The sequence below is a fragment of the Grammomys surdaster genome, unplaced genomic scaffold, assembly GCF_004785775.1.
Source record: "Grammomys surdaster isolate TR1022 unplaced genomic scaffold, NIH_TR_1.0 125612, whole genome shotgun sequence".
In the NCBI taxonomy this organism is placed as follows: domain Eukaryota; kingdom Metazoa; phylum Chordata; class Mammalia; order Rodentia; family Muridae; genus Grammomys; species Grammomys surdaster.
The window spans coordinates 124,811-139,008 of NW_021620455.1; the positions used below are offsets into that span (position 1 = coordinate 124,811).

Below are 14,198 nucleotides of genomic sequence, written 5' to 3' on the forward strand. Positions count from 1 at the left end.
TATACACACACACACACACACACACACACACACACATTTAAGTTCCCTAGGCCTCATTTTCACAAAGATAAATCTTCGTCGCACATTCAGAGTTCCGTGGGGAGGCAGTGGCTGTAGCACGTACTGCTCAAGTATAAAGGCACACAAGTGCATCCCACCTTAGGAAGAGCTGGTTCTCCAGTGCCTCTCAAGGTAGAGGAAATATCTCCTGCTCCCTACCCTGCCACCACCGAACTTCTAAAGCCAGGGAAGGATGGGGCTAATTAGAGCCTTAATGGAGCATTAGTGTCTGGTGGGGGTGGTGACAATTAACACAGTACACATTTATATCCAGACTGCGAAGAGCCCGTTTCTGTGCCCAGGGGACGCGTGTGGAATTGAACTGTAGAGCCAGCGACAGGTAAATAGATGGGGTTCCCAAGAGGAAATCTGCCCATCCACTTGTTCCGGTTGGTTTCAACTAGACGGAGCTGGCTATGACATGCAAAATTAATTTTATATTTCATTTTATGCCCATTTTAAGTACATGGATAGCTCCCCTTCTCTAATCATGCCACATAATTCCTGGATGGCAGCCATATCTCTCTTCTCTCAAAATGTCCCTAGATCCCTGCGGATGTAATTAGTGCACTGGAGTTATTTAAGTCTGATTCAGGATCCCCACAGTGAGAAGCCCCAAGTGTAGAGATCTGGTGGTGGTTGATTTGTTCAAGAAAAGGGTTTTTAGTCATAAAGTCGCACTTTGAACAGCAAGTCCTGAGGTGTGGGAGAACTATGACCATTTAGCCCACTGGAGTGGGAAATCAAGTCTGGCCTGCTGCCTCCATGAACCCAGGACAAACATACCTGTGGCTTCTTGCTCTACCGACTCAGCTCTGCATGCTCTGTCCAGGGCAAGGTATCTTTTCTGCTGATAAAGCTCATTGTATCTGGTACACCATCAATGGACAAATAGCTCCCCTGTCCCCCTTACTCTCTAGGGCTTTGCTTCTACAAGGGACTGACCTGGACAGGGCTTTGGATTCTCTGTGGTCCAGTTGCAGGAGAATGGGAGGACCATGAGCCTTGTGGAGTCTAATCACCAAGGTGAGAGAAACATGCTTCTCAACCCAACTATTTTGGACATGCCTCCGGAACCCCCATATTTTTCAGAGTTCATAAGGAGGAGAAACATTGTATCTGACACTCTGACACTCAGGATAGGGATAAAGAGAATGACACTCATGTGTCAGCAGCACAGTGCTGGAGAATGTGCAAAGCTTTATAACATGACTGTCACATCCCCCCATGCTGAGGCATGCCAGAGGGAAGATTCTCAAGGATCTGGAGAGGTATAACATTGAATTGAGGCCCAGGTCCTGAAGGCAATGCCTCGGCCCTCTCCATGTGTTATTGTCTCTGCTTCTTACTTTCTGAGGTGAGAGCAGGCAGGGGCAGGGAGAGGGGGCTATGGAAGTGCTGACAATCCTGCCTGTTGTTCATGTGTCCTCTCACTGTGGCACTCAGAGAGGCTACAGGAATGGCTCCTCAAGGTGTGTCCAATCTGGGCTCCTACACTGCGTACCCAGGGCTGGTCCTTTATGCCTCTTTGCATGCCTTTGACAATGTTGCTGCTAGCTGTCTTTAGCTGTTTCATAGACTCGTACTTCCTCATTCTGGGAGTGGCCAATCAGCAGCAGCAGACCAGCCTGTTAGTTTCCTGCCACTCTGCATCCAGCCTTTCAGGACATGGGTTCAAGTCCTCCCTCTCTAAGAAACCAGGTAAACCAACCTGGCAGGGGCCTAGGCTGTCTAAAGGATGTATTATGTAAGGGCATAAAACCATCCTCCTTTGCCCTTGTCTTGTCTACCAGAGTTCCAGCTTTTCACAAACTACAGGGACTTGTATTTATTTTTTAACAGCTACCCTGACCTTTGACCTCTTTACCCAGTCTAAGACAGTCAAAATCACAGCTGAGGAGCCACAGTAGATCCTTCTGGCTTAGTACTGTTTCAGAACTCAAGTATACCTTCATGGAGACTGATTAAAAAAACAACAACAACAAAACACTCAGAACTTGAAGCTACTCACTCCTCCCCTCACTCACCCAGGATGCAACCTCCTCTGGAGGCCTCTTCAGCCTGGGTCTAAGTGGTAGCTTCCTCCTGCCTTCTCCTCCATCTGCCATAACTAAGCACTTTGACATTTAATTCAGCACTCAGCTCCCCTTTCCAGCAGTTACACCTTACCTGTCCCTTCTCTGACATAATAAAAGGCTCAATTATGCAAAGGGGACAAAGTGACATTTGGTTTCCTTTCAGCAGTATGTACTCAAAGAAGAGTGATGCTTGCTTGAAGCTGAGCAAGCGTGATGACATGTCACATCTGAAATTGACACTGCACTGATGTGGCCCAGCCCGCTTCTCCCTTAATAACTGTGATTCCTAATCACCTCTCTCCAGTCAAACATCCATATTCGTCACGCCTGGGGAACTACTCCTCTCTCTCTGAAGCGGTTCTGCCAACTTCATCCAAGAACATGCTTTTATGCAGATTCTTTTAAAGTCAAATAAACGCAACACTTGCAGCGCTACACATCCAGAGATTCTTTTTTTTTGAAAAGCTGTATATAATTAATTGATAGTTATGATAATTTTAAAATATCAAATATTTTAAGTCAGGATAAAAGCCATGCTCTTAACACAAAACCAGGGACAGAGAATGTACCCAGGATGGCTACTTCCACCTGGCTGTTTGAAGACTCACTTTAGGAGCCCCATCTGTAGAGGTTCTACCCAAACATGTCTCTTAACCAACATGGCCTGCCCACTATTGGTCTCTCAGTGGGACAAGAGGCACCAGACTCATGGCAACACCATGTTCATTTGGGCAAGGACTTAAACTGAATCTGCATCTTAGGACCAGAAAGAAATATGAGAGAACTGGCTTTTATAGGAGGTGGTGCCTGTGATAGCACCTTGTCCCCTGACTCCTTGACAGGACACATCTTTCTCTTTCCGCAGCACTCACAGAGAACTTTGTTGGTAAGTTACTGACCAAGCTTGAACTGCATCAATCTGGACTTTCTTAGAAAAGTGAACTGATGTGAAACATTCAGTGCACACCGTTTAAATTTCATGAAATAGCTAATTATTTATAAATCCATAATCTCTAAAATGACTCTCAGATGCTAATTAATCATTGATGCTGACATTTATTGCCCTTTGAGCCAAAGCCTCATGGATTTTACACTTTGTTTAGCCATTACCTTTGAAATGTCCCCGTGTCATCAATAACTGCAAGAAAAGCATTTCAATGCAACAGGGAAAAGTTTCAGAGGTGCATGTTCACCCTCCTCATGGGGAAGGCCTCATTTTGTGTGGAAGCTGATACACACACTTCCCTCCTCAATGTCTTAGAAACTGTGTCTGGATTCTGGGTCTTTTCAAACCACCCAACAGAGCTAAGCTCTGTGTCCTTTTGTAATAAAGAATTGGCGAAAGATATTATTCTGGAACCTGGAAACACCTTTAATGGTTAAACTGGTACCCACCCTGAAAGGAAAAAGTGGAGAACTCTAGATCCCCTCTTATTCTGGCATTGACTTTGTGCTGCTAAGGTTACACTGATGTGTATGAAGAGACCATCTGTCTGGCCATCTCAGTAACTAGACTTCAGAAGATGATCCTCCATGGTTAGGGATGCCTTGGGATGTTCCAGCTCACTCTGGGCTTACTTAGCTCTTCAGCATACAGAGTTCCTGTGGGCAGACAGGGGCCTCTCTTTTCCCTCTCATGCTTTTAAAGCTATTTCTTCAACCTAAGCAGTCTACCAAGTGTATTACACAGGGTGGACACAAACAAGAAACAGTGCATGGTTTTAACCTTCAGTCTTTGCTCAAGGGCTTCCTACACCTGTGTGCATGAGACTCGAAGTCTTTTTTACTGAAAATCCTAACAAACATGTTTCTCAGTTGGTTTGCTAAAGTATGCAGACAGAATAAAAAAAATCAACAGGTTGGCTTGTACTTTTCAACGTCCTGATTACTCTGGTTCCAGTTTCCCAGGCAGCTCTGAAGCTGTTGGTGATGCCTCTTGCAGCCATGTTAGCTCTGCCTGTATGAAAACTTCCCTAGGCATGGGTCCTCAGGGGAGTTTTGTTCTAAGGTTTCTGTTCTTCTGCTAAAGTGTCTCCTTCCAGAGACTCTGCTGTGCCCTGACCCCAGGCGCAGAACCTTGTCCTTTGTCCCACTTTACCATTGGGCACAGAAACTTCTGGGCCTTAGAGCACTGAAGGGCCAGTGCCTTCAGGGTCTAACAGAAAGCCATGGCCTGCCCACATCCAGATGAGCATTACTTCCAGGAAATGCTGTCAGTCTGACTATGATCTAAGCCTCCTTTGCTGAGACAGAGCTCCCTGAGCTCCCTGGGTTTGGGCAGCGATGTGCATTCACACCTACAGAAGCCAGTGATGGAGCATCCCCACTCCCCAGGCTGCTCTTGCCCTGGCCTTGGCAATGTCCACCAAGGAGCTTCCATACTCTGACTTGAATGGAGTTCCTTTAGCAGTTAGTTAGAAGTTAGTTGAAGGTGGCCACTACTTTCTGAGGTGAGGGTGCCCTTATACCACTGCTACAGACGGTACATGGGAACAGAAGGAAATGTATTATTGCTTCTGGACCTCCAGGGATTCCCAGAGTACCGGGGTGTCCAGGGACAACCAGACACTGGTGAACCCCAGAGGACTCACTGTCATTGTGATGGCAACAGTGGCTTGAGATGATGAAGATGGGCTGTCAAGGCTCTTCCTATGGAGAAGCTCCATCCCTGAAACAGATGGTCACAGTTCCACATGTGGAGGAACTCTGTTTCTGGGGAAGACAGCCATGGCTCTCCAGGTGGAGAAGCTCCATCCTTGAGCAGACGGTGCTGTCAGGAAGAGTCTGGCCTCTAAGATCCATACATGTGATACCAGGCATAATAAGGCTGTTGTCATTCCTGGTGCCTACAAAGTTCCTCTCAACCACATTAGCAGATGGAGAACCAGAAGCTGTTATTCTGGAGAATCCTGGTCCCTCTACTTGTCAGAGCAATTATGAATCCCTTCACAGGTATGGTGAGATCTTCCAACACACACATGCTTAGCTAAAGGACCACTATACATGGCAAGGAACTGTAGCTTAAGCAGAGCTGAACTTAGAAACACACAAACCAAAAGATGCAAGAGAGGCAGTATCACCCTCTTCACCTCCTGTAATACTGCACAGGTCCCAGTGAGGAGGCTCAATTCTGATTGGTTCATGGAATGGAGCCCTTCTATCTGTGTGTAGGGATTTAGTACTTCTCCTATGATATGGAGCCTGCCCAGACAGGCTCTGCTGTGGGTCCCTGCTACCAGCAGTTTGCCAATCAAAGAGGAGAAGGCCAGGAGTAGCTCTCCACCATCCTGAGACAACAGGACATCATGGATTTTGTATACTCAGTGGGGCCTCTGTGGTTCTGTCCCTCCCTCAGGTCTGAACCCTCTCCAGCTGCAGATATAGCTTAGGCTCACAGCACTGATCCTAGTCACCCCAGAAAACCACTCATCCATTCCATCTTCTAGAAGAATCATGAACTTGGCTCCACTCTCAGAAGCCTACAATAATGTCCTCTGGTCCTTTTCCTGGGAGAGAATGTTTCATTCCACAGGGACCAAGTCTTCATTCTGTGATTCCCAAACACCTCCTGTAGTAAGAATATGATTCATTTATATCACGTTCATGTGATGCTAAAGGGACTCCTGATACTCAAGCCAAGAAGGCTTACATTCTGACTTAACAATTGGGAAGCCAAGGTCCTCACACAGGGAATGGGAAAGGTATAACCTATGAGCCTTGCTGTCCATCAGCCAGGCCCATTTTCCATTAAGGCCTAGTGTTCAAGGTCCCATCTACAGGTAGATTCTCCCGAGGGAAGCTCCATGGAAGCGATGTGGCATGAGGTATGATCAGTAGATGCTTCTACACACAGATTCCTGCCCACTCTGAGCCCAGCACAGGAGTCTGCTGAGATTCCTGGAACCTACTGAATGCTTTGCCCCTCTGACCATACCTTATTTCTTACTAGTATGTTCAGGATGGGGACTTGTCTCCATAGATCATGATATCTTATTATAAGTGCTTGCAGTTCTACCATAACCTCCTAGGGAGGTAGGACTGATTTAAATTACTCGGCCAAAGATATATCCAAATATGTTTCCACAGAGACCCTGCCATTGAAATGAGACAAGAAGCTGGGAATCTTCTGGATATGAAAATATGTTCAGTTGCCAGATACCCAAAGAAGTCATAGAAGCACTAAGCCATGCCCCAACCCCAGGGCCTCGTGTTTCTCTTCCATCTCATAGTTCCTGAGTTATATCTTTTATAATAAAGCTGCAATCGTAGCTAATCACAGTTAAGCACTTTTCTGAGTCCTGTGAGTCACTCTAAAGAATCATCACCAAAATCAAGGGGAAGCAGTGGGAGGCCCTGTCTTTATAGTCAGCTATACAGAGTGTGGGAAGCCTGCTGAGGCTGCCTGCAGGCTAGCATCTTTATGAAGTAATCTCCTGGGACTAAGCCTTTAGTCCAGAGGTGTGATGTCAACTGAGTCCAGTATCTAGAGTCAGAATTGAACAAGAGACTCTCAAAGCACTGGGGGCCATGGGCTTGGGGCAGCAGTGTCCAGAGTCGAGCTGAAGGTGGGGAACATGAGGTCGCTAATGCTACAATATGGACATATTACCCTGCATAGAGACAAGGGACACTCTTTCTCTAAGTAGGAGAGATAGCCAGCACATGGCCACGGGGTCAATAAGCCCAAATGCAAGGCCCTGAGACAATGAGTAAATCACTCTTTCAGACATAGCATTGCTATACTTAAAGCTTAGAGTTGCATCCTGATGGCTTCATTGCAGCTTCCAGAGGGCACATTACCCTGATACCCCCATTCCAGTTCCCAGAGGACACACTACCCTGATACCCTCATTCCAGCTCCCAGAGAGGACATTACTTTGATACCCCCATTACGGCTCTCAGAGGGCACATTACCCTGATACCCCCATTGCTGTTCCTGGAGGACACGTTACCCTAATGCCATCATTGCTATTTCTCTTGGTTGGGTTGAGCATTTCCTCCCAGCTGTATATTGCACTCCAATTGTCAGGTTTTAAAACTAATTTTTACTATAATAACCTTTTTATCCTGGTTCCAAATTACTCCATTAGAAAAGGGCACTTTTAAAAACCAAAGACTGTGACTCCCTCGTGGAAGGTGCTTTGGAGTAAGGCATACTCAGAGATCAGGAATCCCCTCATGGCAGCCGGAGAGAACAAGACACGACTTTAATTAACAGTTACTTCCCAATGCTCCTTCTCACAGGAGAGGGTAGAAAATCCTTAGCAGCTCATGGCATGCTACATTTACCTCAAGCGGCTGACTCTCGCTGATCTATATGCAACAGCGTTGCTGTTTTAATACATACAAATACACCAGGACCCAGGAACTCATCATTTAAATGCCATTTTCCTTTCTATAGATGTGACAAAAGTGGAGAATTATACCTGCCCTGGGGTGCAGATTGTGTTTTTTAAGCATAATGCATCTAAGGAGGCGTGCACTTTCTCTCTGATGACATTAAGCAGACTCTGGGACAACATGAAGCTGTGTTTTATTGTTCTTGACTTTAGGGGTATCTTACCAGGGGGATCCAGGCACAGGTGTGGAGGCCACCGGTTTATTGCCTTTAGCTGCAGTATCCTCCCCTCTAACCAATATGGGTGGAGGCTCCTTTAAATGAAAGAAAAGATGAGAGATGATTGTAATTGTTTTCATTCTGAACACTGTCCCAGTTCCAGTAAAAAAAGTGGAAAGTAACCAAGTCCCCAGCAGACTCAGCTATCTCTTGCAATGACTCCAGAGTAAAACATCCCAGAGAAGAGGCTCTTAGATTGAGCAATCATAAGAAGGCTTAACTTGACAATGGCCTACACTACACACATAGGTAGGGCGATCCTCAAGAGGCAGCCTCTAGGTTCCCTATTTGTCTACTCTCAGATCCAGAGACAAAGGGGAGTCATGAGAGTGCTGTAGTTATGGGGTGCAGGAAAGGGTAGAAAAATATCACTGGGCTCATATCCAGGATTAATGGGCTAGAGTCACATGCTGTGCCATGAAATCCCTATGTACAGTGACAGAAAACCTCTATGTGGCAAGGTATCTTAGACACAACCAGGGCTGACACATTTGGATTCATTATGACAGGGGAAGTAACAAGCCCCCCAAGCTGGTCTGGAACTCAGTATATAGTCTGGGCTAGACTCAACCGTCTCTAAGCCTCTTGAGTACTAACTAGCCTTCCCAGTTTCTGCCACCACATATGGTTCACGCTGCCATCCTTAAGGTAGAACAGAGTCCTAAACAGGTTTGGACACTCTGAAGGCTGGAGTATTGTCCACCTCTCTGGATCAGGTTGCCCAGACAGTACTCAAGGGGTCATTGTTCAAGGTATATGTGATTCTGGTGCTCAGCTAGGTTTGAAAAGTGTCACTTTCTTGGTCCCCATTTAGAAAATAAGAGCTGTTTGATGTTTGTATCTCCTAGAAAAAAAAAGATTTATTCTCTCCAGTTCAAAACAGCAGCAAACGTGTCTTTCTCTGTGTTCTCAGATGGAACTGGGGCAGAAGAGGCAAGTCTTATTGGAAATTAAAAACTCTAGATGATGACAAGTTCAATAGGGACTGACAGCCAAGATCAGGCTGTCATACTTAGCTGTCCTACTTAAGACAGCCATGTATTCTTAGGTCAACAATGGGCTGAGGCCTAATTCCCACCATGGAAAAGCAACATCAAGAGGGGAGATTCTTCAAAAGTAAACAACCAGTATTACAATTTTGCCATGGTTCTAGGAAAGAAAGGAATTCGGAAAGCATAAATTCTAAGGATAGCGACCTTTTAAAACCACTCCCACACCCCCAGAAGTTTGCATGGCTTCAATCTCAAAACTCAGACCACAACAAAGATGATGGCGTCTCTTTCTATCTAGAAATTCAGGCGAGGTTGAAGGGCAAGTAGATTGTTTCAAATGACAACTTGTTCTGAACTGAGCACTACAAATTGAATATCATCTTGACATTTTACAACCTGAGTTTACCAGTGATAATGCCAGTGAACTTTAAGTCATGTATGGGAAACAATGACTGACCATGTGCCCAAGCAAATCTATGTGAAGTTAGCACTCATCTCAGTGGCAAAGACCTCCAACAAGAGGACAGTGTGGGAGAGGCAGGACTGGCACCAATGCCTGGCACCAGTGACCAAAGTTCAGGACAGTGCGGCAGCCACAGCTTGTTTTCCTTGTCACTCTCCTGGACATGGAGACAGGAATGCACTGATTTATGAATACCCTAGGCACAAATTTCTAAGGACCTTTAGTTACAATAAGAGCCAACAGCAGTGGTCCTCAATCTTCCTAATGCTGTGGTCCTTTAATACAGTTCTTAATGCTGTGGCAACCCCCAACCATAATATTATTTCATTGCTACTTCATAACTATAACTTTGCTAGCATTTTAAATTGTAAGGTAAATATCTGATATGCAGGATATCTGATATTTGACCCCCGAAGGGGTCATGACCCACAGGTCAAGAACCATTGGCCAAGAGGAATAAAGAGGAACTGGAGCACAGGCTCAGAAGTTAAGAACATATACTTTTCTTGCAGTGACCTTTGCTCACTGTAGCCAGCTTGCAACTACCTGTAACTTCAGCTCCAGGGAATCCAACATCCTTTCTGGCCTTCCTGGGCACTCACATTCATGTGTATATATCCCCACACAGAACATAATATCTTTAAAATATTTTTATTTCAAAAAGAGGTAAATCTGCTGAGTGTAGTTCTTTGGTAAAATCTTTGATAAGCAACAAAGCTGCTCTGTGTTATCAAAAGGGCCAGGTAGTCCCTCCTAACAGGGAGCAGATGGCCATAAAATTATCTACACTGTTTTCATGTTTAAATAAATCAGAGAAGACGGCGACTGGAGCATTGTACCCATGATGCACCTGTCCATGTGCATCTCATATCTTTCTGGGATCTCTCATAGCCTCTGCTCTTTGTGGTTGATATCTGCATTTAATAAATCGTTTTTAATTTATATAGTCATGCTTTAAATTCATAACTATAAAAACAGAACTTTTATGGAATTTAAAAAAAAATTCTGGAAGTAGAGGATATTTTGGCTTCCTGTGAGAAAAACGGTCAGGATGAATAATTAGCTTAACGGGGATTATTAAGAAAAAAAATATATATTTACACACACACACACACATAATATATCACACACATAAAAATAAGACCAGGGTTTATATTGCTAATCCAATTAGGGAAACTGGAGGGGGTTTTCATTTGGAAGTTAATTGAACAATAGAACACAACACACAGCTTCCAAGTACCAAATTATTCAAGTAAATATGGTAGAGTGTAATTTGTGATGGTACCAACTTCTAAATTTGGCACTGCTAGGATTCTCTCCAGCTAATTACCAAGATCTTCTTCATGAGGCACACGCTGGTTATGATTTCCTGTTGGTGATAAAAATGGCTAATCACGGTGTAAAACTCCTGCTTGACAAGGAAGTAATAAAAGTGAATCAGACTGGCAGAAGCCAGTAATCAAGTCAGTATTTACGGATGGCACCAGCGAGGCTAGCTGTGTAATTAATATGTAATTCTGGCAGAGATGTGCTAATCTCTCCTGGAAAACTCATCCCCTGGGGCAAATTTTAATCTGCACCAACACGCAATTGTGACTGATGTTCACCATCCAATACAGATACTACTAGGGGTGGATAAGGAGAGGTAAGCTTCCAGGTGACTGAGTCCTGGGATGAGGGTAACTGGGGAGCATGGGCCAGGAAGAGCAGGGCACTCCCAGTGGGCATGAGGTAGGAACACATGAGCAAAGTAAGAATATGTAGAAAGGTAGACACAGAGACACAGAGGCTCCAGGACTCTGGTGAGGGCAGGTACACTGTGATTTGTTATTCTCAAGTTTAGTGACATAGGGGAATCCCAGCATATTTAGAGGCAGGGCCGGTCTTAAAAGGCCATTTGACAAATGTGCTTTAGCACTCTTTAGAGCAGCCTTAAAGTAGAACATTTAAAAGAAAAATTGCCAGGTCTTTGGGATTTCTTTAACAGTAAGCGCCTAACTTTGAACTACATGTCTGCAGAAGCCTGACTCATGCTTGCTTTCTCTTCATTATGAAAACAGATACAGTGTGAACTGAGCTGGAGGCCAAGCTCCTTCCCACAGGATCCCACCACCCATAAGCTCTACTAGGTCACGGTGCTCAGCCAGACCTTGTCTGGGATTTGCTTTCCCTTAGGGTATGAAGTTGCCAGCCTGGGTTCAGCTGTAGTGCAGGGCAGACTGGCAAAGCCATTTTATAAACCTCTTATGAGAAACACATGTGGAAGTGTCCCATCCCAGATCTTTCACACCTGGGGACTGTGTCTCTATGACACTCACCTTATCCTCTCTGTCTCTCACCAGGCTCTTCCTCTCTGGGGCACGTAGCATCAGGGCAGGGGGATGGGAAGCACGGCTGTGCTCTTTGCTTTTATCTGTGGGACCAAAATAATAGCCATTACTACTTCATTTGTCATGTCTGTCATGACTTGGAAAATTAAACAAAGACAAAATATGGCTTTGAAAATCCAAATTGATTCCCAACATTGAAGAGAACAGAGATAGACTCTGTAGTCTTGGCTTCTCATAGTCTAATGACAACGTTACTCCAATACTGAGCCTTAAAAGACATGAGTCTCTTACCTGGGCTCTCTCCTGACCCAGCCAAAGACCACCCATAGCATCTGTGTATATGACTCCCTCCAGGCCTAATTTCAGCCTATTCTTGAAGAGGCTGGCTGGTCCTACTCTGTCTCCCATAATCTTATAGATGGAGAATCCCAGGAAGAACGAATACAAAGCGAGTGTCCCCAACAAAAACCACTCAGGACTGGAACAGTCCTGCTAGTGAGTCAGCGCATGAGGAGAGGTGGTAAGAATACTACCAGAAAATAGTTAGCCACCATCATGTATGTTCCCAGATCCATGTGCAAATTGGGCTGTGATTGCTTTCCCCGTGCTTCCTATGCCCGGGAAGTTGGGAGCTTCCTCCATATCATCCAACTTCACTTGGGCCTGTGCTCAGCACAGTTTAAATCACCTTTCATAATGCTGTGTGATCAGAGTACTTGGGTTGGGGAGGTATAAGACCCAGGCCTTCTCCAGAATGGACACAGAACAATGTGGGCTACAGAGCTAGCCTCAATAAACCTTTGATAGCTGATGGTCATCATGACCACCATGGGCCATTCCTGCCAGGTATTGAGAGGATTCCAAGGTGACCATATCTCTAACTATCCCTTCCTCACCATCAAATGGGCAAGGTCTGGAATGCATGACATTTGAACAAGAATCACATGAGCAAAGTGATAGGGGAAAAGACAAGATCTTGCAAGCCCCAAATGAAAATCAAGTTTAAAATTTCTTTTCCAAAATATCTATTCAATGCCTTGAAACCAAAATGAATGCTTTCAGTAAAAGAAGATAGACTGATAAATATTTTAAAATCAAAGCTAGAAAGGGAAAATAAACCATCTAACCACACACCAGCCCAACAGAAAGCAAAAGCACCAGAGAAGCAAGCGCAGGCTTCCCTTGGTTTGAAAGACATGACACTAGGACTTTTCTGCTTCCCAAGATGGATCCAGAGTTCTTGACATCAATCTCTGCTAGGAAGGCCACAGAGAAGGTAGGAGATGGCAGAAATATCTCTCTCTCTCTCTCTCTCTCTCTCTCTCTCTCTCTCTGTATGTGTGTGCGTGTGTATGCATCCATATGCGTGTGCATGTGTGTGCCACATAAATATGCACATATGTGCACACCTGTGCAAACACACACATCAAAAGTAGTCACCTGGGAATGGCTTCCTCTGGGAAAACGTGTAAGCCTGGAGGATGAGGCAGGCAGGGCAAAAGATGGGGAATCATCTTGGCACCTTTTACCTGAAACCTTTCTTGATCTACTACTGTGAATATCTTGTACACTGACAACACCATGCCCACTGTCAATTCCCTCTGCCACCCATTCAGTACTGGCTGGTGGTTGAGGCCATGCAGATCAGATTCTCACTCTGGACTTGAAGTTACCATCATGTTCACTGAGTATCTGTACCCTAAAGGCTGTGACAAGGCCCCTTGTCAACCACTGTCACTCTGCGGAAGTCCTGGCTGGCATTTTATCCAGAGGACTGAGGACTGGTACTTGCATCTGAAGGAGCACCCACCATTAGCTCAAGCTGTAGGCAAGCAAGCCAAGCATGCAATGTGGTGTCAAGGTTCCCTCCTGTCATTATATGTGCAGGACTGAGCTTCCATCCATACCCGCAGTTTCACACAGAAGCCAGACATGCTAACCAGACACAGCTCCAGCACAACGGGGGCCACAGCCTCAACCAAGACACTTCCCTAGGCCTAGCCAAACCATCTACCTATCCATTTCAAGACTGGATAGGAAGGTAGAAGGATGGGACTCAGTAGAAGAACTCTTGCCCAGCATGTGTGAGGCCTGGAGCTGGCTCTCCAGTACTGACAAAATAGGGAGGGAGAGAGGAAAGGAGGGAGGGAAGGAGGGAGGGAGGGAGGAAGGGAGGGAGGGAGGGAGGTTTGGAAAGTGGAACTAGTCGGTTCTCCGTGGCCTTAGCAGACACAGGACCCTGGGCTCCATAACACCCTGTCTGAAAGAAAGAGGCAGGGAGGGAGAGAGGGAGAGAGGGAAGGAGGGAGGGAGGGAGGGAGGGAAGGAGGGGAGAGGGAGGGAAGAAGAGTGGGAGGGAGTTTTGGAAAGTGGAACTAGTCGGTTCTCCATGGCCTTAGCAGCCACAGGTAGTTGGCTAGGCATATGGGGCCTCACATACATCTATATGAGGATCTACAGGCTTTTAATCACTACTGAGAGAGGGAGAATAGGTCTTCCCAGAGCTAAGTTCCCTATTTGGTTATCCAATGCCAAGAGGTCAGCCCTAAAGACATAGACATGTGATGAGCACTAATGGAGGTTCAGCAGGTTGTATTTATATATTTATTCTATTCACACAAACATACACACACAAACACACACACACACACACACACA

General features: G+C 45.5%; 1 protein-coding gene across 1 annotated transcript in view; it reads right to left on the reverse strand.

Annotated features, from left to right (window-relative positions):
• Tcerg1l (transcription elongation regulator 1 like) overlaps positions 1-14,198 on the reverse strand; it is a 186,997-nt gene that overhangs the window by 57,709 nt on the left and 115,090 nt on the right. Inside the window, exons 5-6 of the mRNA XM_028787188.1 lie at positions 11,529-11,623; positions 7,702-7,790 (exon numbers count right to left, since the gene is read on the reverse strand). Of these exons, the coding sequence (XP_028643021.1) occupies positions 7,702-7,790; positions 11,529-11,623 (184 nt within the window). The remainder of the gene's footprint in view (positions 1-7,701; positions 7,791-11,528; positions 11,624-14,198) is intronic.